Source organism: Ornithorhynchus anatinus, chromosome 1 (assembly GCF_004115215.2).
Source record: "Ornithorhynchus anatinus isolate Pmale09 chromosome 1, mOrnAna1.pri.v4, whole genome shotgun sequence".
Classification (NCBI taxonomy): domain Eukaryota; kingdom Metazoa; phylum Chordata; class Mammalia; order Monotremata; family Ornithorhynchidae; genus Ornithorhynchus; species Ornithorhynchus anatinus.
Window position 1 is genome coordinate 131,320,003 of NC_041728.1, and position 26,671 is coordinate 131,346,673.

Genomic DNA, 26,671 nt, shown 5'->3' on the forward strand with positions numbered 1-26,671 from the left:
CCAGGATTAAACCCCACATCTTCTGACTTCAGGCCTGGGCTCTATCCAGTGCACCATGCTGCTTCTCTCCCCGGGTTAGGAAAGGGTCTGGCCGTCCCCGGGACCCTCCGACCCTCCCTTCTCTCTCCGTTCCAGGCCGGGGTTCCCGTGGCTTTGCCGCTCCGCTCTGCTCTCTCCTCTTTCCCCGTAGCTGCCGTCCCTTGGTGCTTGGCTGCGAGAGCCCAACCTCGGAATCATTTTCGTGCTCATGATTCTCGGGGTCACCTTGCCAATCTGCCGGGGAGGGACTCAGAGCCAAGGCAAACAGGGAGACGCAGGCCAGGGGAGAGCCGCTCCGATCGCGCTGCCAGGTTCAGGAAATTGGGCTGGGAGCCAGAACTCCTGGTTTAGGCTATTGACAGGTCGGGTGAGCTCACCCTCTGGATAGTTCCTAGGCTTCCAGCTCCTCTTACTATTATTATTAGTAATAATCGTATTTATTGAGGGCTTACTGTTGGCAAAGCACTGTATTAAGCACTTGGGAGAGTGTGATATAACATCCCTTCTGGAAAACCGGGAGAATCCCTTTCCTGTCCCCCAGGGTGGAGAAGATGATTGAGAGGGTGACCAAGAGGAGGAGAAGGAGGAGAGGGAGGAGGAGGAGGAAGAAAAGGAGGATGAGGAGGAGGGGGCAAAGAGGAGGAGAGGAGGAGTAGGATGAGGAGAGGGAAGAGGAGGAAGAAGAGGACGAGGAGGGGGGAAGGAGGAGGAGAGGAGGAGGATGAGAAGGAGAAGGAGCAGGAGGAGAAGGAGCAGGAGGAGGAGGAGAGGAAGAGCACAAGAGGAGGGGGGAAAGAAGAGAGGAGGACGAGGAGGAGGAGCAGGAGGAGAAGGGATAAACTGGAGTGAAGCAGGGGATTCCGATTATTGATTATCGGGCCCAGGGGTGTCCGGGAGAGGTCGGGAAACCCCATAGCACCCATGGGAGGGAATCCCCGTCCCCTCTAGATCCCCACCTTGGCCTGAGAAGTGAGTGTGGAGAGCCAGCCAAGCTGCTGGGGGAAGGAAAAGGTAATGAGATATAGAGAAGGCAAGAAGCGTTAGCCCAGCCAGGCAGGGGTGGCCGGGCTGCCGGATTGAGAGCTAGATAAACAGATCAATGGAGGTTGGGGAGACCGATGGGTGGAGGGAGGTGGGAGCCCGCAGGTAGGCTGGGGGCACCGTCCGGGCCGTGAGGGGTCGATGGGCAGCTGCGGGAGCTGGATGCAGGGACCGGACCCGGATCGAGTCCCGGGAGCTGGAGACGGGGTCCGGGCTGGTCTGGAGGGGGACACGTTGGGCTCTGCGCCTTTCTGTCGGATAGCGCGTCTCCCCGAGACAATATCCATTTTTATATTTCTTGGAAATTTCACGGCATTCATTTCGGGGAAAATAAAAGCTGTCATTGCCGGAGAAATGATACCAATCGGGGCCTGAAAAGGCTGGGAAATTATCCTCCCGGAGACGGAACGTTGGGGGAAAAAAATGCAGATTAAAAAACACAAAGAGCCACTTTGCCATCCCTCTCTCCCCGCTTCTCCCCCCGCCACGGAATCGCCGCATTTTACATAATTCCAACTCTCCGAGTCAGAATTAATTCCGCAGAAGAGGAGAAAGCGAGGACCGGAAAGACACGGTGACAGAGATATACCCGCAGAGAGACAGAGACAGAGAGATGAGCAGAGACCCATGGAGAAGGAGAGTGGGGGAAAGAGGGAGAGACAGAGAATACGGCCCGAGGCAAAGTGAGGGGCAGCACGGAAAGAGAGACCACCAGCTCCAGGAGCCAGATGGCCTCATCCATCCCATCCCCTGACATCCTTTGCTCCAGGGCCGACAAACCCACAGACCCTGGGCCCCACCCTCTCCCCTTGAACTGGGAACTTTAATAATAATAATAGTTATTATTATTATTATTATTGTGGTATTCGTTAACCGCTTACTACGTGCCAGGCACTGTAATAAGCACTGGGTGGATCCAAGCAAAATCGGGTTGGACACAGTCCCTGTCCCACGTGGGGCTCACAGTCTTAATCCCCATTTTACAGATGAGGTAACTGAGACACAGAGAAGTGAAGTGACTTGCCCCCAGTCACACTGGGACCAGTCCAGTCAGTTTAGGGGGAAACCAGAGTGGATAGAGCCCAGGCCTGGGAATCAGAGGGTCATGGGTCATGCCACCTGTCTGCTGTGTGACCTTGGGCAAATCACTTCCCCTTTCTGTGCCTCAGTGACCTCATCTGTAAAATGGGGAGTAAGACTGTGAGCCTCACGTGGGACTACCTGATTACCCTGTATCTCCCCCAGCGCTTAGAACAGTGCTCTGCCCATAGTAAGCGCTTAGCAAATACCAACATCATCATCATCATCATCATCAGGATAAGCTGCATTCAATCATTCAACCGTATGCAGGCTGTACCTAGTCTGCTAGAGGCGAGGCGCAGAGCTCGGGGTACCCAGGGCACCGGACCCGCCCGGGGAGACGGAACCTAGGGCACGGGGTCCGGGAGGGACCCCAGGGCTCGGGGCAGATGGAGCCCAGGCCCAGTTTTATTCCCACCTCTTAATCCGGGGTCGAGGCCGAAGTAGGCGAGGAATAATGCGAGGATTCAGAAGTAGGTCCAGAGCAAGGCAGCTCTACCTTGGGCCAGGTGGAGCTGCCCTAGCCCGTGGTTGCCATGGAAATGCTTTTCATTTCTGTCCAGCGAGTGGCCTGACCTCTAAATGGGTGATCCAGGAGGCTCTCCCCCTTAGCTCAAGGGCTTTGGGCCACACTGGATCCTGACAAAGAGCTGGGGGTAGTTAAGGGTGAGGTTAGAGAAGCAGCGTGGCTCAGTGGGAAGAGCCCGGGCCTGGGAGTCATGGGTCATGGGTGCGAATCCCCGCTCTACCACTTGTCAGCTGCGTGACTGTGGGCAAGTCACTTCGCTTCCCCGTGCCTCTGTGTGTCACGCAGCCGACACGTGGCCGAGCCGGGATTAGAACCCACGACCTACAGTATAACAGAGTTGGTAGACCAGTTCCCTGCCCATGTCGAGTTTACAGTCTAGAGGGGGAAATCGATTTGTCTCTCCCCAGACAGCCGGGGAGGGGAGTTGGATTCGTCACTATTTAATCAGCTAAGCAGCTCTCTTCTGCCTAGGGACCCCAGAACTCTGACAAGCATCTTCCCCTGGGGCAGCTCCTTGGGGAAGATCTGAGCCAGATCTGGGCTCTTTTCTCAGACAGCCTCTGTCTGGGCTCAGGCGGAGATCCGGAGGTTAACAATTCTCCACTCGAGGCCTGTCATCCCTCTAATTCCGAACAGAGGCTGCTCCTTCCCTGCCTTCTCACCTCCCCCGACCTCCCCAGCCCCAGCTAAGAGGATTAGGGGTGGTGTCTTTGCGTAGGTGAGGGGAGAAGAGGAAATGGATTCTCTGGGGAGATGGAGACGGCGGCCGCCTAGTCCCTTCCTCGCTCTGGAAGGTTAGCGGATCCCTTCCCGAGCCCCCCATCTCCTCCCCGCCTCTAGACCGTGAGCCAGTGGCGAGCAGGGACTGTCTCTCTTTATTGCCGTATTGTACTTTCCAAGAGCTCAGTACAGTGCTCTGCACAAAGTGAGCGCTCAATCAAGACGACGGAATGAATAAATGAATCGCCTCTAGCCTCAGCGCTGACCCTTTTATGGCCGGACACCTTTCATAGGGTGGCGGGGAGACAGGAAAGGAAAACCACGGGTCTTCTTGCCTTAGGGGAGTGCCGTCCTCCCCCTACTTGGCATTCCCAAGGAGGCACTGGGCATCTTGGAATTGAGGATTATGCCAGTTTATTGTTGCATGCTACTCTCCCGAGCGCTTAGTACAGGGCTCCCCACACCGTAAGCGCTCAGTAAATACGACCGAACGAACGAATGCGTTCCCTTTACACACCTGCTGCCGCAGCTGAATAGAGGGACAACGGGAAGAGGCCGCAGTGGGCGAGGGCTCCGCTCCTTCAGACCCTACCCGTTGGAGCTGACCACCGCCCCACACCCTCCGCGATCCATCAGTCGTATTTATCGAGCGCTTACTGTGTGCAGAGCACTGCGCTAAGCGCTTGGGAGAGTACGACACAACAAAATAACAACTGGCACATCCCCAGCCGACAGCAAATTGCAGGCTAGAGGGAATACACGCACGCAGACATACACACACGCCCCTTTCCCCCTCAGTTTTTTCAGCCCCCGGAGAAGTTGTCCCCATGCTACCCAGGCTTCCAGGGGATCCCTCCCTGGTGCGGCCCCTAAGTAGCCTCGGGGATGACCCCCGGTTTGCTGTTCCGAGGAGGGGCCGTGGCTTCTCTGTGAGCGAATGAGTGAGTGAGAGCCTCGCTCACGGGTGGGAGTCTGGCTAATTTGGTGGCTAATTTAGAGACCGTCCAGGCCGAAGGGAAGCTTGACAGCAACCCGGCTGGGGGAAATGTAGGCGGGCGAGGGTTACTATTTCAATGGACCTTTTAAAAGAGACAACGGTCACCGAGTCACCAAAGGTCAGAGGTCACTGACCAAGCCCTGACTCCCGAAGGGGCGGGGGACCCGACCCTCCCTTTTCCTTTGTCTCTCCTCCTTCCCCTTCTTCTTGTCTCTTTCCTGGGCTCTCTTGATCTCGCTCTCTCTGCCTCAGTCGCTGTCTCTGTGACTCTTTCTTCCCATTCCCCTTCTCCCTCCCATTCTGGTTCCCGTCTCTCCCAATCGGACAATGAGGTCAGACTTTCTAGTGGTCCAAACCTATTTGCATAATAATCTGGTTAATGTTCCCGCGGCCCCAGCCTTACCCCCCCCCCCCCAGCTCCTCCCCCTCCCCCCACTCTCCCCCTCCAGACCCCCATCTCTCTCCCTCCCCTCCCCCATCTCTCCCCCTCCCCGGCCCCCAGCTCTCCCCCTCCCCCCTCCAGACCCCCCATCACTCCCCCCTCCTCCCCCAGCTCTCCCCCTCTCCAGCCCCCAGCTCTTCCCCTCCCCCCAGACTCCCATCTCTCCCCCTCCCTCCCCCAGCTCTCCCCCTCCCCAGCCCCCAGCTCTCCCCCTCCCCCCTCCAAACCCCCATCTCTCCCTCCCCCAGACCCCCCAGCTCTCCTCCTTCCCTCCCTTAGCTCTCCCCCTCCCCCCTCCAGACCCCCATCTCTCCCCTTCCCCTCCCTTAGCTCTCCCCCTCCCCAACCCCCGGCTCTCCCCTTCCCCCCCCCCAGACCCCGCATCTCTCCCCCTCCTCCCCCAGCTCTCCCCCTCTTCCTCCCAACCCTCCCCCTCCCCCTCCCGACCCCCAGCTCTCCCTCTCCCCCCCCCTCCCGACCCCCCAAATCTTCCCCTCTCCCCAGATCTCCCCCTCCCCCTGCTTGCTGCAGCCCCTGCTCCACGCTCACCCCCCGCCCCAGCACCGACAGGTAGGAGGGAGGGGAGGAGGAGGAGGAGGAGGGAGAGGAGGAGGAGGGTGGAGTCGCCTGCGCTGCCCCTTCCCCAGGGAGGGATCCGAGACTGTGCTGGCAGCTCGGCAGAGCAGCTCAAGGTGCCGGGGAGAGAGGCTCGGCCGGACGGGGGTCCCGCCCCCTCCCGCAGCCCCCTCCCCCTCTCCAGCCTCAGCTCCGGGGTCCAGCCCCCAGACCCTTACTCACCTGCCCGGCCGGTAAGACCCTCGGCGTCTCTCGGGCTCCTTGTCTCTCTCTCTCTCTCTCTCTGGCCCGTCCTGAGTCTCTTTGGATCTGTCTCTTGGCCCTGGCTCTCAGAATATCTCTGTCTCTCTTGGCTCTCTCTCTCTTTCTCTCCCCCTTTGCGCTTGCCTCTGGGTCTCTGCTCTGCCCTCGTGTCTCTGTCTCTTTCTGCTCTTGCTTCTCTGTCTCTCTCTTTCTCTCCCTCTTTGCTCTTTTCTCTGGGTCTCTGCCCTGCCTTCGTTTCTCTGTCTCTCTCTGCTCTGGCTTCTCTGTCTCTCTCTCTCTCTCCCTCTTTGCTCCTTTCTCTGGGTCTCTGCTCTGCCTTCCCGTCTCTGTCTCTCTCTTTCTCTCCCTCTTTGCTCTTTTCTCTGGGTCTCTGCTCTCGTGTCTCTGTCTCTGCTCTTGCTTCTCTGTCTCTCTCTTTCTCTCCCTCTTTGCTCTTTTCTCTGGGTCTCTGCTCTCGTGTCTCTGTCTCTGCTCTTGCTTCTCTGTCTCTCTCTTTCTCTCCCTCTTTGCTCTTTTCTCTGGGTCTCTGCTCTCGTGTCTCTGTCTCTGCTCTTGCTTCTCTGTCTCTCTCTTTCTCTCCCTCTTTGCTCTTGCCTCTGGGTCTCTGCTCTGCTTTCCCGTCTCTGTCTCTCTCTCTCTCTCTCCCTCTCTGCTCTTTTCTCCGCGTCTCTGCTCTGCCCTCGTGTCTCTGTCTCTGCTCTTGCTTCTGTGTCTCTTTTTCTCCCTCTTTGCTCTTGCCTCTGGATCTCTGCTCTGCCCTCGTGTCTCTGTCTCTCTCTGCTCTTGCTCCTGTCTCTCCCTTTCTCTTTCTTTCTCCCTCTTTGCTCTTGCCTCTGTGTGTCTCTTTCCCTCCCTCTCTGCTCTGGCCTCACGTCTCCGTCTCTCTCTGCTCTTGCTTCTGCATCTCTCTCTTTCTCCCTCTTGGCTCTTGCCTCTGTGGGCGTCTCTCTCTTTCTCTCCCTCTTAGCTCTTGCCTCTGTCTCTCTTTGCTCTTACCTCTGTGTCTCTCTCTGTCTCTTTTTGCTCTGGCTTCTGTCTGGGTCTCTGTCCCTTTCTTTGCTCTTACCTCTGTGGGTCTCTCTCTGCCCTCGCCTGTCTCTCTGTCTTTTTTTCCTCTGTGTTTCTCCGGGTCTGGACCGTGTAGGGCGGCGTGGCCCGGGGTAGCCGGTTGCTGGCCAGAGGGTTGGGGTTGGGGGGGGAGGGAGCGGGGGCGGCTCAGCCCTGGGTTCGAGGGGGAGAAACTTTCCTCAAGTTTGGGGTGTTCGTTAGAGAGAGCTCCCTGTCGCAGCCTGCCGGGGCAGGGGAGAGGATAAACCCTACAATCACTCTTCCCCCACCTCCCCGCCCCTTCAAAGCCCTACTGAAGACGCACCTCCTCCAAGAGGCCTTCCCAGATTAAGCCCCCCCCCCTTTCCTCAGCTCCCCCTCCCTTCCGCATCACCCTGACGCGCTCCCTCTGCTTTTCCCCCCCCCCTCCCCGCCCCACAACACTCATCTATAGATCTATCATTTTATTTATTGACATTGAAGCCTGTTGACTTGTACTGATGTCTGTCTCCCCCGTTCTAGACCGTGAGCCCGTCGCGGGCAGGGACACGGTAAGCGCTCCATAAATACGATTAAACGAATAAACGAATGAACCTACGGACAGCTCCCCGGGTTTTGGGCTAAGGGGCCGAGAGGTTGAGGGGGTGGGAGCATGAGTTCTAATCCCGGTGCTTGGACAAGCCACTTCACTTCTCTGTGCCTCACTTACCTCATCTGTAAAATGGGGATCAAGACTGTGAGTCCCACGTGGGACAGCCTCATTCATTCATTCGTTCAATCGTATTTATTGAGCGCTTACTGCGTGCAGAGCACCGTACTGAGCGTTTGGAAAGCACTACCTTGTATCTACCCCAGCTCTTAGAACAGTGCTTGGCAGATAGTAAGCGCTTAACAAATACCATCATCATTATTATTAAAATGGGGATTAGGAGTGGGAGCCCCATGTGGGACCACCTGCTTTCCTTCACTCCACCCCAGCGCTTTGAACGGTGCTTGGCACATAGTAAGCGCTTAACCAATACCACTATTCTGTTTAGACGGCGAGCCCGACGTTGGGCAGGGATTGTCTCTATCTGTTGCCGAATTGTCCATTCCAAGCGCTTAGTACAGTGCTCTGTACGTGGTAAGCGCTCAGTAAATACTATTGAATGGATGAATGAATGAACAAATACCATCATTATTATTACTAAAATGGGGATTAGGACTGTGAGCCCCACGGTGGGCGACCTGGTTACCTTCAGTCTACCCCAGGGCTTTGAACAGTGCTTGGCACATAGTGAGCGCTTAACAAATACCATCATTATTATCGCCCGCTGACTGGGTACGGGGGAAGAGCCAGGGGCAGAACCCAGTAGGGGCCGAACCAGTGGAGAAATTCGTTGTGTCGAATACGCCCTAAATAGATTTTCCCCCTCTCCTGACCTGGAGGGAGGGGGTGGATGAGGGAAGCGGGAAAAGCGGGAGAAGCAGCTCATCCTTCTCTTTCCCTGAACTCTTCCCCTCTCCTCCGCATTCCGTCCCGACCTCCTCTCTCCATCTTTGTCTCCGATTCCCTTCCCTGGACCCCTCCTCTCCCCTCCCACCCCCACGCTTGCATTTCTTTTTAGATCCACCTGGGCAATGGCTAGCCATCGTGGCTTGGGAGGGGATCCTTCTGCCTCAGTCGATCAACCGACACTGGACATTTCCGGGGGGCCGAGCACTGTTCTAAGCGCTTGGGAGAGCACAGCGCAAAGGAGTCCGTAGAGGGGTCGTCTCTACCGCAAGGAGCTTCCAGTCCAGAGGGGTTGATAGACTCTTTAAAGTGAATTACGGTTGGATACGCACCAGAGTGCTCTGGGGCCGGGGAAGGGGGAAGATCTCAGATTGCCTCCTCTCTGCTATTGTGTCTGCCTTCTCTCAGCCCCCTTTCTCCTGCTTCTCGCCCTGTTTCTTGCCGCCTTTCTCCTTCTCCTTCTTTCTCCCTTCAGCACGCCACTCCTCCCCGGACGCAGAATCATTCATTCAATCGTATTTATTGAGCGCTTACCGTGTGCAGGGCCCTGTCCTTCCCGCTGCCCCTACGGCTCAAGGGTTGGGAGGGGGACTGTGCCTGTCGATTTCTCGGGGCCGGAGGCGGTGGCGACCTCACCCCTCTCCCCGCCAGGGTCGATCTGGGCATCAGGCGAGGGGCTGTACCGAGCACCCCCGGGCACCTCCCTCTCCCCCTCTCCCTGCGGGCTCCATCCGGAACTATGAGCCGTCCGTCTTTGGAGCCCGGGCCTGGGAGTCAGAGGGGTCATGGGTTCCAATCCCCCTCCACCACATGTCCGCTGCGGTGGAGTCACTTGACTGTGCCTCAGTTCCCTCATCTGTCAAATGAGGACGGAGACCGGGAGCCCCACGTAGGACGGGGACGGTGTCTGACCGGATTTGCTTGGATCCATCCCAGCACTTAGCACCACGCCTTGCACAAAGTGAGCTGTTAACAAATACCACAATTATCATCATTCTTCGTGCCTCGGTTCCCTCATCTGTCAAACGGGGATGGGGACTGTGAGCCCCACGTAAGACAGGGACTGCGTCCAGCTCGGTTTGCTTGGATCTACCCCAGTGCTTAGTACAACGCCTGGCACATAGTCAGCACTTAACAGATATCGTAATTATTATTAGCGTTATTATCATCCCCGTTGGGCAGGCCGGGTGCAGGGACCGACCCTCCCTGAGCCTCTAGTCTTCTTCTTCCTTCCCTGCAGGGTCCAGCCCGCCACCATGAGCCTTCCATCCTCGGATCCCGGGCGGTAGCATCCCACCGATCCGGACCGGACCGGACCGGACTGACCCTCCTTGAGCTCCCAGGCTTCTTCTTCTTCTTCCTCTTCTTCTTCCTCCTCTCTTAGAGTCCGGCCCGGGACCACGAGCCGTCCTTCCTCAGAGCCCGGGCCGCAGCATCCCCATTATTCCGACCGGGCCCACCCTCCCTGAGCCCCCAGGCTTCTTCTTCTTCCCCTGCGGGGTCCAGCTCGGGACCATGAGCCCTCTGTCCTCGGAGCATCCCCGTAGCGTCCCCGTTATCCAGACCAGACCGGATCAGATGGACCTTCTCTGATCCCTCAGGCTTCTTCTTCTTCTTCCCCTGCGGGGTCCAGCCTGGACCGTGAGCAGGCCGGAATCCAGGCCGTAGCATCCCCGTTATCCGGACCGGCCCGGACCGACCCTCCCTGATCCCCCAGGCTTCTTCTTCTTCCTCTTCTTCTTCCTCCCCTGCAGGGTCCAACCCGGGGCCAGGAGCCATCCGTCCTCAGAACCCGGGCCGTAGCATCCCCGTTATCCGGACCGGACCGGACGGACCCTCCCCGAGTCCACAGGCCTCTTCTTCTTCTTCTTCCTCTGCAGGGTCCGGACCACGAGCAGGCCGGAACCCGGGCCGTAGCATCCCCGCCATCCGGACCGACCCTCCCCGAGCCCCCAGGCTTCATCTTCTTCTTCTTCCTCTCCCTTAGGGTACATCCTGGGCCCACGAGCCACCCGTCCTCAGAGCCCGGGCCTTAGCATCCCCGTTATCCGGCCTGACCCTGGCTGGACCACCCCGGCCGTCCCCTCCCCGCCCCCCCCCGCCCCCGGGGCTTCTTCTCCTTCCTCCTCTTCATCCATTCATTCAGTCGCACCGATTGAGCGCTGACCCTGTGCGGAGCACTGGACTATGGGCTTGGGAAGTACGATTCGGCCACAGACGGAGACCACCCCTGCCCAAAGACGGGCTCGCTCATCTTCCTCTCCCCCCTACCCCCCCCCCCCCCCCGCAGGGTCCCTCCGGACACCATGAGCCATCCGTCCACCACCGAAGCCGGGCCTTAGCGTCCCGGGGTCTGGGGCGGCCATGGAGCCCACCTACTCCCTGACGGCCCACTACGACGAGTTCCAGGAGGTCAAGTACGTGAGCAAATGCAACTCGGGGGGCGGCTCCTCCCTCCCCCACGGCTTCCCCCTGCCCCGCGGGGCGGGGGGCTCGGGTCGGGGCCGGGGCCGGGGTTCCCCCGGCTGGAACCGGCGGGAGCTCTGCCTGCTGTCGGGGCTGGTCTTCGCCGCGGGGCTGTGCGCCATCCTGGGCTGCATGCTGGCCCTCAAGTACCTGGGCCCGGGGCGGGCGGGAGCCGGGCCCGGGGCCTGTCCGGAGGGCTGCCCCGACCGCAAGGCCTCCGGCCGCGCCGCCCGCTTCCTGGCCGCCAACCTGGACGCCAGCATCGACCCGTGCCGGGATTTCTACTCCTTCGCCTGCGGGGGCTGGCTGCGGCGCCACGCCATCCCCGAGGACAAGCTGACCTACGGCACCATCGCCGCCATCGGCGAGCAGAACGAGGAGCGGCTGAGGAGGCTCCTGGCCAGGCCCGGCGGCGGACCCGGGGGCGACGCTCAGCGCAAGGTCCGAGCCTTTTTCCGCTCCTGCCTGGACATGGGCGAGATCGAGCGGCTGGGGCCCCGGCCCATGCTGGAGGTCATCGACGACTGCGGGGGCTGGGACCTCCGAGGAGGAGGGCACGGAGGAGACCCACCGGGCCCGCGCTGGGACCTCAACCGCCTCCTCTACAAGGCGCAGGGCGTCTACAGCGCCGCCGCCCTCTTCTCCCTGGCCGTCAGCCTCGACGACAAGAACTCCTCCCGCTACGTCATACGCGTGAGTCCCGACGGGCCCCGATAGTCCCCCGTCCCACCGACTTGTCCCAACATCGCCAATCGCAGCCCCGTCCCTCATGATAATATTGGCATTTGTTAAGCGCTCACTACGTGCCGAGCACCGTCCTAAGCGCTGGGGGAGCTACGGGGTCATCAGGTGGTCCCACGGGAGGCTCACCGTCTCCACCCCCATTTTGCAGATGAGGGAACTGAGGCCCAGAGAAGTGAAGCGACTCGCCCACGGTCACCCGGCTGACAAGTGGCGGAGCGGGGATTCGAACCCATGACCTCTGACTCCCGAGCCCGGGCTCTTTCCACCGAGCCACGCCGCTTTACTATGTGCGGAGCGCTGTTCTGAGTGGTGAGGTAGAAACAGGGTAATCGTTCATTCAATAGTATTTATTGAGCGCTCACTCTGTGCAGAGCACCGTACTAAGCGCTTGGAATGGACAATTCGGCAACAGATAGAGACGATCCCTGCCCAGTGACGGGCTCACGGTCTAATCGGGGGGAGACGGACGGACAAAAACAAGACAACGTAATCACGATAAATAGAATCAAGTATATATTTTCGTTACCCTATTTATTTTGTTAATGAGATGTACATCACCCTGATTCTATTTATCTGCTATTGTTTTAATGAGACGTTCTTCCCCTCGACTCTGTTTATCGCCATCGTTCTCGTCCGTCCGTCTCCCCCGATTAGACCGTGAGCCCGTCAGACGGCGGGGACCGTCTCTATCTGTTACCGATTTGTCCGTTCCAAGCGCTTCGTCGGTGCCCTGCACGTAGTGAGCGCTCAATAAATACTATTGAACGAATTGAATGAATGTACACTTCGTTAACAAAATAAATAGGGTAGTAAAGCAGATTGTCCCGGGTGAGGCTCCCAGTCTTCATCCCCACTTTCCAGATGAGGTCACTGAGGCCCAGAGAAGTGAAGCGACTCGCCCACGGTCACCCGGCTGACAAGTGGCGGAGCCGGCATTCGAACCCATGACTTCAGACTCCCGAGCCCGGGGTCTTTCCAGCGAGCCACGCTGCTCTCTTAAATTAGGTTAGATGCCACGAAGCAGGTGGCAATGCCTTAACCACATGTGTGTTGTAAAGGTCACCAGGACCTCTTCCGTCCTTCTCCGGGGGAGTGCTAACCTTCTCCCCTCTCATAGCCACGCCCCCTCCCCGACCGACCGATCCGGGCCCCGCCCCGCCTGGCCCCGCCCCTCGTAGCCACGCCCCTTTCCCCACCAGTCAATCCGGCCCCTGCCCAGCCTAGCCCCGCCCCTCATAGCCACTCCCCTTTCCCCACCAGTCAATCCGGCCCCTCTCCCCCTAGCCCCGCCCCTTCATAGCCACGCCCCCTCCCCGATCAGCCAAGCCGGGCCCTGCCCCGCCTAGTCCCGCCCCCTCATAGCCACGCCCCTTCCCCGACCAGCCAATCCGGGCCCTGTCCCGCCTAGCCCCGCCCCTCATAGCCACGCCCCTTTCCCCACCAGTCAATCCGGCCGCTGCCCAGCCTAGCACCGCCCCTTCATAGCCACGCCCCTTCCCCGATCAGCCAATCCGGGCCCTGCCCCGCCTAGTCCCGCCCCCTCATAGCCACGCCCCTTTCCCGACCAGCCAATCCTGCCCCGCCTAGCCACGCCCTCATAGCCACACCCCTTCCCTCATAGCCACACCCCGTTCTGACCAGCCAATCCAGGCCCTGTCCCTCGTAGCCACGCCCTTCATAGCCACGCCCCCGCCACGCCCAGCCAATCCTGGCCCTGCCCTCCCCTAGCCCCCCACCCCACCCCGACCAGCCAATCAGGGCCCTGCCCCGCCTAGTCCCGCCCCCTCATAGCCACGCCCCTTTCCCCACCAGTCAATCCGGGCCCTGCCCCGCCTAGTCCCGCCCCCTCATAGCCACGCCCCTGCCCCGACCAGCCAATCCGGGCCCTGCCCCGCCTAGCACCGCCCCCTCATAGTCACGCCCTCCCCTCATAGCCACGCCCCTTTCCCGACCAGCCAATCCTGGCCCTGCCCCGCCTAGCCACGCCCTCATAGCCACACCCCTTCCCTCATAGCCACACCCCGTTCTGACCAGCCAATCCAGGCCCTGTCCCTCGTAGCCACGCCCTTCATAGCCACGCCCCCGCCACGCCCAGCCAATCCTGGCCCTGCCCTCCCCTAGCCCCCCCCCCGACCAGCCAATCAGGGCCCTGCCCCCGCGTAGCCCCGCCCCTCCCAGGACAGCCAGTCCTGGCCAGAGAAGCCGCGTGACTCAGTGGCACGAACCCGGGCTTGGGTGTCAGAGGTCGTGGGTTCTAATCCCGCTCCGCCGCTTGCCAGCTGTGCGACTTTGGACAAGTCACTTCACTTCTCTGCGCCTCAGTGACGTCATCTGGAAAATGGGAATTAAAACTGTGAGTCCCACGTGGGGCAACCTGATCTCCTTGTATCCCCCGCCCCCAGCGCTTAGAGCAGTACTTTGCATAGCGTGGCTCTGTGGAAAGAGCTTGGGCTTGGGAGTCTAGAGGTCATGGGTTCGAATCCCCACTCCGAATCTTATCAGCTGAGTGACTGTGGGCAAGTCGCTTCACTTCTCTGGGCCTCAGTGACCCCCTCTGTAAAATGGGGATGAAGACTGTGAGCCTCACGTGACCTTGTATCCTCCCCAGCGCTTAGAACAGTGCTCTGCACCTAGTAAGCGCTTAACAAATGCCGACATGGTTATTATTATTACTATATAGTAAGCGCTTAACAAATAGCACTATTATTATTAGTAGTAGTATTATTATTATTAGCCCCGCCCCTCCCAGCCCAGAGGATCCTAGTCCCGCCCCTCGGACTCCCGCCTCCCTAATAGCCCCGCCCCTTTTAGTCTGCCCCGCCAATCGTAGCCCAGACAAGTCATAGCAGCGTGGCTCAGTGGCTTGGGAGTCAGAGGTCGTGGGTTCTAATCCCAGCTCCGCCACTTGTCCGCTCTTTGACTGTGGGTAAGTCACTTCACTTCTCTGGGCCTCAGTTACTCCATCTGTCAAATGGGGATGAAGACTGTGAGCCGCACGAGGGACAACCTAATCACCTTGTTTCTACCCAGCGTTTAGAACAGTGCTTGGCACATAGTAAACGCTTAACAAATACCAACATTATTATTCTTGTCATAGCCCCGTCCCTGATAACCACGCCCCTGCCAGCTCAGCCAATCCTGGCCCCTCTTTGGAGCCCTGCCCCGCGTAGCCCCGCCCCTTCCAGAGCAGCCAGTTTTAGCCCCGCCCTCGGAGCCCCGCCCCTTTTAGACGCCCCGCCAATCACAGCCCAGACCCTCCTAGCCCCGCCCCTCCTAGCCCCGCCCCTCCCAGCTCAGCCAATCCGGACCCCTCCTTGGAGCCCTGCCCCTCCTAGCCACGCCCCTCCTAGCCACGCCCCTCCCAGATCAGCCAATCCGGGCCGCTCCTTTGAGCCCTGCCCCGCGAAGCCCCGCCCCTCCCAGAACAGCCAGTCTTAGTCCGGCCCTTCATGGCCCCGCCCCTTTTAGTCTGCCCCGCCAATCACAGCCCAGACCATCATAACCCCGCCCCTAACAGCCACGCCCCTCCCAGCTCAGCCAATCCTAACCCCTCCTTGGAGCCCTGCCCCCCCCATAGCCCCTCCCCTCCCAGAACAACCAGTCTTAGTCGGGCCCCTCATGGCCCCGCCCCTTTTAGACCGCCCCGCCAATCGCAGCCCAGACCCTCATAGCCCCGCCCCTCCTAGCCCCGCCCCTCCCAGCTCAGCCAATCCTGACCCCTCCTTGGAGCCCTGCCCCTCCTAGCCACGCCCCTCCCAGCTCAGCCAATCCGGGCCCCTCCTTTGAGCCCTGCCCCGCGTTGCCCCGCCCCCCCAGAACAGTCAGTCTTAGCCCGGCCCCTCATGGCCCCGCCCCTTTTAGTCTGCCCCGCCAATCACAGCCCAGACCATCATAACCCCGCCCCTCCCAGCTCAGCCAATCCTGACCCCTCCTTGGAGCCCTGCCCCCCCCCCCGTAGCCACGCCCCTCCCACCTCAGCCAATCCCGGCCCCTCCTTGGAGCCCCGCCCCACGTAGCCCCGCCCCTCCCAGAACAGCCAGTCTTAGTCCGGCCCCTCCTGGCCCCGCCCCTTTTAGTCCGCCCCGCCAATCACAGCCCAGACCCTCAGAGCCCCGCCCCCTCAGAGCCCCGCCCCTCCCCGCCCAGCCAATCCTGGCCCCGCTCCTCAGAACCCTGCCCCTTTTAAACTGTGACCCCGGTCACTGGGCAGGGCTGGTCTCTATCAGTTGCCCAATTGTCCATTCCAAGCGCTTAGCACGGTGCTCGGCACATAGTAAGCGCTCAAAAAATACTAACGAATGAATGAATGCCCCATAGCCCCGCCCCCAGCCCCGCCCAGCCAATCATGGCCCAGAGCCTCCTAGCCCCGCCCCCTAAGCCCCGCCCACCCACCCCAGCCCCTCCCCGTCCCCCGGAGCCACGCCCACCCGCCTCCCGCCTCTCCTTTCATCATCCAATCAATCAATCCTATTTATTGAGCGCTCGCGGTGTGCTGAGCCCCCCAGCGGGTTTCTCCTCGTGCTCCTCCGAAGGGCAGAGCTCGGGGGGTCGGTGCTGGGGGCTCCAGGCTGGGGAGGTTGCGTCGTGGGCACAGGGAAATTGCCTGTTTAATAATAATGTTGGTCTTTGTTCAGCGCTTACTATGTGCCGAGCACCGTTCTAAGCGCTGGGGGGGGGGGACACAGGGGAATCGGGTCGTCCCACGTGGGGCTCGCAGTCTTCATCCCCATTTTCCAGATGAGGGAACCGAGGCCCGGAGAAGGGAAGTGACTTAGCCACGGTCACCCAGCTGACAAGGGGCAGAGCCGGGGATTCGAACCCTTGACCTCTGACTCCAAAGCCCGTGCTCTTTCCACCGAGCCACGCTGTTTATTGTTTGAGCGCCCTCTGCCCAGCGCTTGGTACAGTGCTTTGTGCACGGTTGGCGCTCAATAGACACGATCGAATGACCGGAGGAGGGGGCCGGACCTCTAGGCTGTCAGCTCGTCGGGGGCGGGGATTGTGCTTATTGTTTTATCGCCCCCTCCTCAGCGCTTAGTACAGTGCTCTGAGCACGGTTGGCGCTCAGTAAATACGATGGAGTGAATGTATGGATGGAGGAGGGGGGGCCGGACCTCTAGACCCTCAGCTGGTCGTGGGTAAGGAATTGTCTAATAATAATAATGCTGGTATTCGTTAAGCGCTTCCTATGTGCCGAGCACTGTTCTAAGCGCTGGGGTAGACACAGGGGAATCGGGTTGTCCCACGTGAGGCTCACAGTCTTCATCCCCATTTTAATAATAAGAATAATAATGTGGGTATCTGTTAAGCGCTTACTCTGTGCAGAGCACCGTTCTAAGCGCCGGGGGAGACACAGGGGAATCGGGTCGTCCCACGTGGGGCTCGCAGTCTTCATCCCCATTTTACAGATGAGGGAACTGAGGCCCAGAGAAGTGAAGGGACTTGCCCACGGGCACCCAGCTGACGAGTGGCGGCGCCGAGATTCGAATGCAGCTTATCCCGCTGCTGCTGCTGCTGATGTTGGTATTTGTTAAGCGCTTACTATGTGCAGAGCACCGTTCTAAGCGCTGGGGGAGATACAGGGTCAACAGGTGGTCCCACGTGAGGCTCACAGTTAATCCCCATTTTCCAGATGAGGTCACTGAGGCCCAGAGAAGTGAAGTGACTTGCCCACGGTCACCCAGCTGACAAGGGGCAGAGCCGGGATTCGAACCCATGGCCTCTGACGCCCAAGCCCGGGCTCTTTCCACTGGGCCACGCTGCTTGTTGTCTTATCGCCCCCTCCTCAGCGCTTAGTACAGTGCTCGGAGCCCGGTTGGCGCTCAGTAAATACGATGGAGTGAATGCACGGCTGGAGGAGGGGGGGCCGGACCTCTAGACCCGCAGCTGGTCGCGGGCAGGGAATGAGTGATTATTGTTTCATCGCCCTCTCCCCAGCGCTTAGCACAGCGCTCTGCACATAGTTGGCGCTCAATAAATGGGACTGAACGAATGCATGAACCGAGGAGGGGACCGGACCTCTAGGCTGTCACAGCTCGTCGGGGGCGGGGAATGTGTCTGCTTATTGGTCCATCGCCCTCTCCCCAGCGTTTAGCCCAGCGCTCTGCACACCGTCCGGCGCTCAATAAATACGATCGAATGAATGCGTGAAAGGAGAAGGCCGGGCTCTGCGGGATCCGGAGAGGAGGGAAGCGGGAGAAGGGAGGAGGAGAGCGCGGGGAGGAGGTGATTTCCCCGGAGTAATTGCAGTGTTTAGCGGAGCAGCGGGAGCCTCTATTTCCCAGACCACAGGCGGGAGAGGGGAGAGGCGGCAGAGCGTGAGAGCGAGAGTGCGCGCGTACGTGGGAATGGCGCTGTGGGATCGAGACCGTGTCCCCGAGAACCTGATGTCATTTTGCCGCGGCCGGGATTGACTCCAGGAAAGGGCCCGGCCTTGGGAGTCAGAGGTCATGGGTACGACCGCTTGTCAGCTGGGCGACCGTGGGCAAGTCACTTCACTTCCCCGGGCCTCGGTTCCCTCGCCTGGAAAATGGGGATTCACCGTGAGCCTCCCGCGGGACAACCCGACGACCCCGTATCTCGGCGCTCGGCACGTAGCGAGCGCTTAACCAATACAAAGATGAGATTCCCAGGTGAGATGAGATGGGACGTGTGTCTTGGGGTGGGTCGGTGCGGTTATTCCCTGCCTAGAGGACTGGCTTTCCCTTCTCTCCCGGGGATCGCCGTCGGGAAAACCGAGGCTGGGGGGAAGGCTAAGAATTAAAGGAGGAACGAACCCGGCTCCCGGGGGCGACCCGAGGCCGACCCTCTTCTTCCCCCTTTCCTAGATCGATCAGGACGGGTTGACGCTTCCAGAGAGGACCCTGTACCTTGCCCAGGATGAGGAGAGTGAGAAGGTGAGGCGGGGGACGGGGGGGACGGGCAGGTAGGTCCGTCGATTAGACCGTGAGCCCGTCGAAGGGCGGGGACCGTCTCTCTCTGTTACCGCTTTGTCCATTCCAAGCGCTTAGCACAGCGCCCCGCACGTAGTAAGCGCTCGATAAACGAATACCATCGGACGTTCCGGGGACGGCCTTGGGCACCACCGCAGAGGGAACGGCGACTCGGGGCCCGGGATCGTAGGGTGCCGGCGATGGGCGCTTCCGAAGGAGGAGCGGCCGGTTCCCTCCTGGCAGCCCCCAAAGCCCCCCTTGTCCCCCCACCCCTCCAATCTCCCAAATCTCAGCTCTTATGAAATTCTTCCCCGTTATCTGCCCTAGGGCTGCGGCAGCCTCTTATAATAATAATAATATTTGCTAAGTTATGTGCCAAGCCCTGTACTAGGCACTGGGATAGACGCAACCTCTCCAAGAGGCCTCTTCTCCTTTCTGCACTTGGATTTGCATCCTTTATTCTCCCCTCCCTCGGCCCTTACGGGAAGCGGCGTGGCCCCGTGGAAAGAGCCCGGGCTTCGGAGTCGGAGGTCATGGGTTCGACTCCCGGCTCTGCCGCTTGTCAGCTGGGTGACTGTGGGCGAGTCACTTCGCTTCTCTGGGCCTCGGTTCCCTCATCTGGAAAATGGGGATTAACTGTGAGCCTCACGTGGGACCACCTGATGACCCCGTATCCGAAGCCCAGGCTCTTTCCGCTGAGCAATGGACAATAAACGGACACATTCCCTGCCCGCCGGGAGCTTACAGTCTAGCGGGGGAGGCAGACATGAATCCAGATAAATAAATCACATCTCTGTACATAAGTGCCGTGCGGCCGGGACGGGGGGGATGAATAAAGGGAGCCGGTCAGGGCGACGCAGAAGGGCGTGGGAGAAGAGGAAAGGAGGGCTTGGTCAGGGCAGGGAACATCATCTACCAACTCTGTTATACTGTACTCTCCCTCCCACGTACTCAAGTACAGTGCTCTGCACACAGTAAGCACTCAATAAATTTTATCGCCATCGTTCTCGTCCGTCCGTCTCCCCCGATTAGACCGGGAGCCCGGCAAAGGGCAGGGACCGTCTCTATCTGTTGCCGACTTGTCCATTCCAAGCGCTTAGTCCAGTGCTCTGCCACCGGGTAGGCGCTCAGTAGATACTATGGCATGAATGAGTGAATGAATGAATGAATATGCCTGTAGCTTTTTGCCTGCTGCAACTGAAGGGGCTCCATTTCGACCCGGTTCCTAGATCCTGGCCGCCTACCGGGTGTTCATGGAGAGGCTCCTGAGTCTGCTGGGGGCCGAAGCTGTGGAACAGAAGGCCCGGGAGATCCTGCAGCTGGAACAGAGGCTAGCCAATGTGAGCGCCCCTTCGCCCCACCCCGGATCCCCCAAACCCAGAATCGCCCTGCCCTCCCGAACTCCGTCCCCCGCCGAGCCTAGGCCGGAGACCCCGGGACTCCCCCAGTCCCCCCTCCCGGCCATCCTCCGCGGCTCTCGTCGGCGTAATTCACCGTCCCCCTTCTCGTGAGGCTCCCCAGTCTCCCAAGATCAACTGAAACAGCACGAGCCGCAGCGTGGCCTAGTGGAAAGAGGCCGCTCGTCTGCCGGGTGACCCCGGCCAAGTCGCTCCACTTCTCTGTCGGTTCTCTCACCTGCAAGATGATGGGGATTCGATACCATTCCCGGCCCTGCCGCCTGTCAGCTGTGTGCAGCGTGGCTCGGTGGCAAGAGCCCGGGCTTTGGAGTCAGAGGTCATGAGTTCGAATCCCCGCTCCGCCACTTGTCAGCTGTGGGACTGCGGGCGAGTCACTTCACTTCTCTGTGCCCCGGTCACCTCATCGGTAAAATGGGGATTGAGACTGTGAGCCCCACGTGGGACAACCTGATTCCCCCGTGTCTACCCCAGCGCTTAGAACGGTGCTCTGCAGATAGTAAGCGCTTAACAGATACCCACATTATTATTCTTATTATAAAAATGGGGATTAAGACTGTGAGCCTCACGTGGGACAACCTGATTCCCCTGAAGCGCTTGGAACAGTGCTCCGCACATAGTAAGCGCTTAAATACCGCCACTGTTATTATCATTACCTGTTCTCCCTCCTATTTAGACCGTGAGCCCCATGAGGGACCTGATTAGACCGTAAGCCCGTCAAACGGCAGGGACCGTCTCTATCTGTTGCCGACTTGTTCATCCCAAGCGCTTAGTACGGTGCTCTGCACATAGTAAGCGCTCAATAAATACTATTGAATGAATGATCTCGAATCTCCCCCATCGCTTAGTACGTAGCAGGCACGTAACAAATACCACTCCCCTTATTCTTAACTGGATGAGGGGAAGAGGGGTCCCGGGAACCGTCGGAATCGTATACGACGGGCGGAGGCTCGGCCCTCCCTCCGGGATGCCAAGAACACGGGACCCAGGGCTGGGCTGGAGGACGGGGGGGGGGAGAGCCGACGCACATGCGGTTATCCGTGCCGTCTCCATCAGATCACCGTGTCCGAGTACGATGACCTGCGCAGGGACATTAGCTCCATGTACAACAAGGTGACGCTGGGGCAGCTGCAGCAGATCACCCCCCATGTGAGTAGACGATCTCAGGAGAGCTGGGGCTCTGGGGGGACTCGGGGAACCCTTTCTCTTCAGAGGTGGGACGCGGCTACGACCCCAGATCCAGTGCGGGGGGGAGGCGGGCACAGAGGCGGGCGTCGGTCTCCACTTGGATGCCGTTCGGACCTGGAAGTTGGAGGGTTGGGGGAGGTCCAGAGGGTGGAATCGGGAAAGGCAGCCGAAAGAGGGGAAGTCTCAGAGCCTCCTCTTTCCCCATCTCCTTCCTTTCCATCTCTGTTCCCACTCCTTTCTAGTGGAAATAATCATAATAATGTTGGCATTTGTTAAGCGCTTACTATGTGCAGAGCACTGTTCCAAGCGCTGGGGTAGATACAGGGTCATCAGGTTGTCCCGCGTGAGGCTCACGGTTAATCCGCATTTTACAGATGAGGTAACTGAAGCCCAGAGAAGTGAAGTGACTCGCCCACAGTCCCACAGCTGACGAGTGGCAGAGCCGGGATTCGAACCCATGACCTCTGACTCCCAAGCCCGGGCTCTTTCCACTGAGCCACGCTGCTTCTCTAACGGCGAACGGGCACGGGCCTGGGAGTAGGAGGACCTGGGTTCTAATCCCGGCTCCGTCCCGTGCCTGCTGGGTGGCCTTGGACAAGTCACTTCATTTCTCTGGGTCTCTGTTTCCTCATCCGTAAAATGGGGATTCAGTCCCCGTTCTCCTTCCTACTTAGACTGTGAACCCCGTGTGGAACAAGGGACCGTGCCTGATCTGATTATCTTGTAGCTTCCCCAACGCTTAGAACAGCGCCGGACGCATAATAAGCGCTTAACGGATACCACACACTGTTATTATGAGAATTATTAACTTCTCTCTGCCTCAGTTTCCTCCACTGTAGAATGAGAATTCAATACTTGTTTTCCCCTCTACTTAGTCTGTGAGCCTGGTGTGGGAGCTGGGCTGTGCTTGACCTGATTCCCTTGTGTCGCCCCCCCCAGCTCTCGGCACAGTGCTCGGCACGCAGTGAGCACTTACCAATACCACCATTATGATTACCATCTCCTGTGCTTCCCACTCCTCCCCAACAGCTACGGTGGAAGTGGCTGCTGGACCGGATCTTCCAGGAGGACTTCTCGGAGGAGGAGGAGGTGGTGCTGCTGGCCACCGACTACATGCAGCAGGTGTCTCAGCTCATCCGCTCCACACCCCGCAGGTACCTGGGGGGTGGCCCAGCGTGGCCTCGTGGATAGAGCCCATCCCTGGGCGTCAGAAGGACCTGGGTTCTAATCCCGGCTCCGCCGCTTGTCTCCTCTGTGCTGCTGGGCAAGTCACTTAGCTTCTCTGTGCCTTAGTGTCCTCATCTGTAAAATGGGGATTAAGGCTATGAGCCCTCTGTGGGACAGGGACTGCGTCCAACCCGATTAGCTTCTGTCTACCTCAGCGCTTAGTCCGGTGCCTGGCACGTAGTAAAGCACTCAACGGATCCCACTAAAGAAACCCAAAGAAACAAAAAACTTATTCCTGATGGTATTTCGAGAAGGAGGGTTCATTCATTCATTCAATAGTATTTATTGAGCGCTCACTATGTGCAGAGCACTGTACTAAGCGCTCGGAATGGACAAATCGGTAACAGATAGAGACGGTCCCCGCCCTCTGACGGGCTTACGGTCTAATCGGGGGAGACGGACAGACGAGAACGATAGCAATAAATAGAATCGAGGGGAAGAACATCTCATTAAAACAAGAGCAAATAAGTAGAATCAGGGTGATTTGCATCTCATTAACAAAATAAATAGGGTAACGAAAATATATACAGTTGCGCGGACGAGCACAGTGCTGAGGGGATGGGACGGGAGAGGGGGAGGAGCAGAGGGTGGTGGGGTCAGAGAGGATGAGGACAGAGTGAAGCCCTCTGTGGGACACGGTCTGTGTCCGACCTGATTATCTTGTATCTATCCCAGAGCTTAGAAGAGTGCCTGGCACATAGTAAGTGTTTAACAAATACCCCAGTGATTATTATTACTATTACCTGGAGTTCCTGGGGTCGGCGGGTAAGGGTAGGAAGGAAGGCGCAAACCCTGTAGAGTCTGACAGCTATAGGAGAGGTGGAGTTAACATGTCAATCAATCCATCGTATTTATTGAGCATTTCCCATGTGCGCAACCGTGTACTAAGCTCTTGGGAGAGTACATATAACGGACACATTCCCTGCTCACAGTGGGCTTACAGTCTGGAGGGGGAGACAGACATTAGTATAAATAAATTTTGGAAATGAACATAAGTGCTGTGGGGCTGGGTGGGGGATGAATAAAAGGAGCAAGTCAGGGTGACACAGAAGGGAATGGAAGAGAAGAAAACGAGGGGTTTGTCAGGGAAGGCCTCTTGGAGGAGATGTACAGCATGGCAGAGTGGATAGAGCACGGGCCTGGGAGTCAGAAGGTCATGGGTTCTAATCCCGGATCCTCCACTTGTCCGCTGTGTGACCTTGGGCAAATCGCTTCACTTCTCTGGGCCTCAGTTACCTCATCTGAAAAATGAGGGTTGAGACTGTGAGCCCTACGTGGGACAGGGTCTGTGTCCAACCTTTCATTCATCATTCATTCAATAGTATTTATTGAGCGCTTACTATGTGTAGAGCACTGTACTGTGCTCTTGGAATGTACAGGTCGGTAACAGATAGAGACAGTCCCTGCCCTTTGACGGGCTTACGGTCTAATCGGGGGAGACGGACAGTCGAGAACGATGGCAAGAAATAGAATCGAGGGGATGAACATCTCATTAAAACAATAGCAAATAAATAGAATCAAGGGGATGTACATCTCATTAACAAAATAAATAGGGTGATGAAAATATATACAGTTGAGCGGACGAGTACAGTGCCGAGGGGATGGGAAGGGAGAGGGGGAGGAGCAGAGGGAAAGGGGGGGAAAAGAGGGCTTAGCTGAGGGGAGGTGAAGAGGGGGTAGAGGGGGAGCAGAGGGAGCAGAGGGAAAAGGGGAAGCTCAGTCTGGGAAGGCCTCTTGGAGGAAGTGAGCTCTAAGTAGGGTTTTGAAGAGGGGAAGAGAATCAGTTCGGCGGCGGTGAGGAGAGAGGGCGTTCCGGGACCGCGGGAGGACGTGGCCCGGGGGTCGACGGCGGGATGGGCGAGAACGGGGGACGGCGAGGAGGTGGGCGGCGGAGGAGCGGAGCGTGCGGGGTGGGCGGTGGAAAGAGAGAAGGGAGGAGAGGTAGGAGGGGGCAAGGTGATGGAGAGCCTTGAAGCTCCATACAACCTGATTTGCTCGTATCCACCCCAGCACTAAGTACAGTGCCTGGCACATAGTAAGTGCTTAACAAATATCATCATTATTATTATGTGCCTTCAATAAGGCTTTGAAGGTGGGGAGAGTAATCGTCTATCGGATATCAGAAGCCCACAGTGGTCCCTATTTTCTGAGCACCGACCTTGACTCCTCTGGGTCGTAAACTGCAGTTTCATGCGAAACTGGCTGCCTGTCATCCCTGGTTTCTGGCTGGGCCTGCTCCCGTTGGAGACAGAGGAGTCAGTGCTCAGGAACCAGTCAGTCAACCGGTTCATTGACTCCATTTTATTTATTGAGCACTTACTGTGTGCAGAGCACTGTACTAAGCGCTTGGAATGTACAATTTGGCAACAGAGACAATCCCTGCCCAACGACGGGCTCACAGTCTAAAAGACTTTAGATTGATTTTATTCTATGATTTTTATAAACCGGTGATTTTCTTGAGCACTGTACTAAGCGATGGGGGAGAATACAGTACAACGGAGTTGGTAGACACATTCCGTTCCCAAAAGGAGCTCACGGTTCAGAGGAACGATCTCTGCCGCGGCGTGGCCGCCGGGGTTATTGATCCGACCCCTACTTCCTTCCTTTCGCTCCTGTCTCCTCCTCCGGGCGGCCTCCACCTGACCACCCGAATGGCCCCGTTACGGGGAGTAGGTCGGGACGAGAGCTGGGTTTGGAAACTGGGCAGCCCGGCTGGCCGGGCCCCAGGCAGTCTCCTCTGCTTCTCCCTCCCTCCTTTCGTCCGTCCCTTCGTCTCTTCCCTACTTTCCTGCCTCCCTTCGTCCCTCCCTCCCTCTCTAGGATCCTCCACAACTATCTTGTGTGGCGAGTGGTGGTGGTGCTGAGTGAGCATCTGTCCCCTCCGTTCCGCGCGGCGCTGCATGAGCTGTCGAGAGAGATGGAGGGCAGTGACAAGCCTCAGGAGCTGGCCCGGGTCTGCCTGGGCCAAGCCAACCGTCACTTCGGCATGGCACTCGGGGCCCTGTTCGTGCACGAGCACTTCTCAGCTACCAGCAAGGCCAAGGTGAGGCCCGGGGGCGGTTGGAGGGTGGGGGAAGACTTGGTGACCACAAGGACGAGCGATAAGGGTGGGCGGGGGGGGGGGGGCCCGGACCGGTGGGGTCCTGGGAGGGTGGGCTTAGAGAATGGAAGTTAAAACTGCGAACCCGTTGTTAGGGATTGTCTCTATCTGTTGCCGAATTGTGATAATAATGTTGGTATTTATTAAGCACTATCTAAGCGCTGGGGTAGATACAGGGTAAGCAGGTCGTCCCACGTGAGGCTCACAGTTAATCCCCATTTGACGGATGAGGTAACTGAGGCCCGGAGAAGTGAAGTGACTCGCCCACGGTCACGCAGCCGACAAGGGGCAGAGCCGGGAGTCGAACCCATGACCCCTGACTCCGAAGCCCGGGCTCTTTGCACTCAGCCACGCTGCAAGCGCTTAGTACAGTGTCCTGCACATAGAAAGCATTCAATCAATACGATCGAATGAATAGTAATAATAATAATCATGGTATTTGTTGAGCACTTACTATTTTCCAAGCACTGTTCTAAGCGCTGGGGTAGATACAGGGTCATCAGTTTGTCCCCTGTGAGGCTCACGGTCTTCATCCCCATTTTCCGGACGAGGTAACTGAGGCACAGAGAAGTTAAGTGGCTCACCCAAGGTCACACAGCACAAGGGGCGGAGAACCCACGATCTCTGACTCCCGAGCTCATGCCCTTTCCGCTAACCCACGCTGCTTCTCAAGTTCCGCTCACAGATCTGCCCGCTGTGCTCCCCGGCCCGATCCTCTGCCACCGTCCCCCCCCCGATTGCCCCGGAGGTTCTCTGGCCGGCTTTGGGCCCTAATCAATCAATCAATCAATGGTATTTATTGAGCATTTACTGTGTGCAGAACACTGTTCTAAGCACGTAGCCAAATCCCAGAGGGGGACTTTGGAGAGCTGCCGTTGAGTGAAGGTGATCGGTCAGGGTGCCGGTGACTCGAGGGTGAGACGGGCTCTGGCAGCAGCTCTCCTCAGTCCTACTTGCCGAAGGACTGGGGTACAGGGCCTGGGGCAGTCGCCAGGAATTAGCCAATGGGTGGGATGGCTCTGGGATGGCTAGAGGCCTTCCAAGAGGCCTTCCCAGACTGAGCTTCCCCTTTTCCCTCTGCTCCCTCTCTGCTCCCTCCCCCTTCCCCCCTTCACCTCCCCTCAGCTAAGCCCCCTTTCCCTCTGCTCCTCCCCCTCCCTTTGCCCCTCCCCTCAGCACTGTGCTCATTTGTATATATATTTTTATTACCCTATTTACTTTGCTAATGAGGTGTCCATCCCCTTGATTCTATTTATCGTGCTTAAGTTGTCTTGTTTTTATCCGTCCGGCTCCCCCGATTAGACTGTGAGCCCATCAGTGGGCAGGGATGGTCTCTATCTGTTGCCCAATTGTCCATTCCGAGCGCTTA

The 26,671-nt window shown here is 58.4% G+C and overlaps 1 protein-coding gene and 1 non-coding gene across 2 annotated transcripts in view; one reads left to right on the top strand and one right to left on the bottom strand.

Moving 5' to 3' along the window:
- Positions 1-5,587: 5,587 nt before the first annotated feature.
- The window catches only part of ECEL1 (endothelin converting enzyme like 1), a 30,959-nt gene continuing 9,875 nt past the window's right edge, over positions 5,588-26,671 (top strand). The window contains exons 1-7 of the mRNA XM_029049625.2: positions 5,588-5,657; positions 10,521-11,389; positions 18,268-18,336; positions 19,602-19,712; positions 20,844-20,936; positions 22,005-22,129; positions 25,023-25,245. Coding sequence (XP_028905458.1) covers positions 10,595-11,389; positions 18,268-18,336; positions 19,602-19,712; positions 20,844-20,936; positions 22,005-22,129; positions 25,023-25,245 — 1,416 coding nt within the window. The 5' untranslated portion in view covers positions 5,588-5,657; positions 10,521-10,594. The remainder of the gene's footprint in view (positions 5,658-10,520; positions 11,390-18,267; positions 18,337-19,601; positions 19,713-20,843; positions 20,937-22,004; positions 22,130-25,022; positions 25,246-26,671) is intronic.
- LOC114816723 lies at positions 12,438-12,561 on the bottom strand. The gene has a single exon (XR_003764536.1). It is a non-coding gene; the product is annotated as a U6atac minor spliceosomal RNA (small nuclear RNA).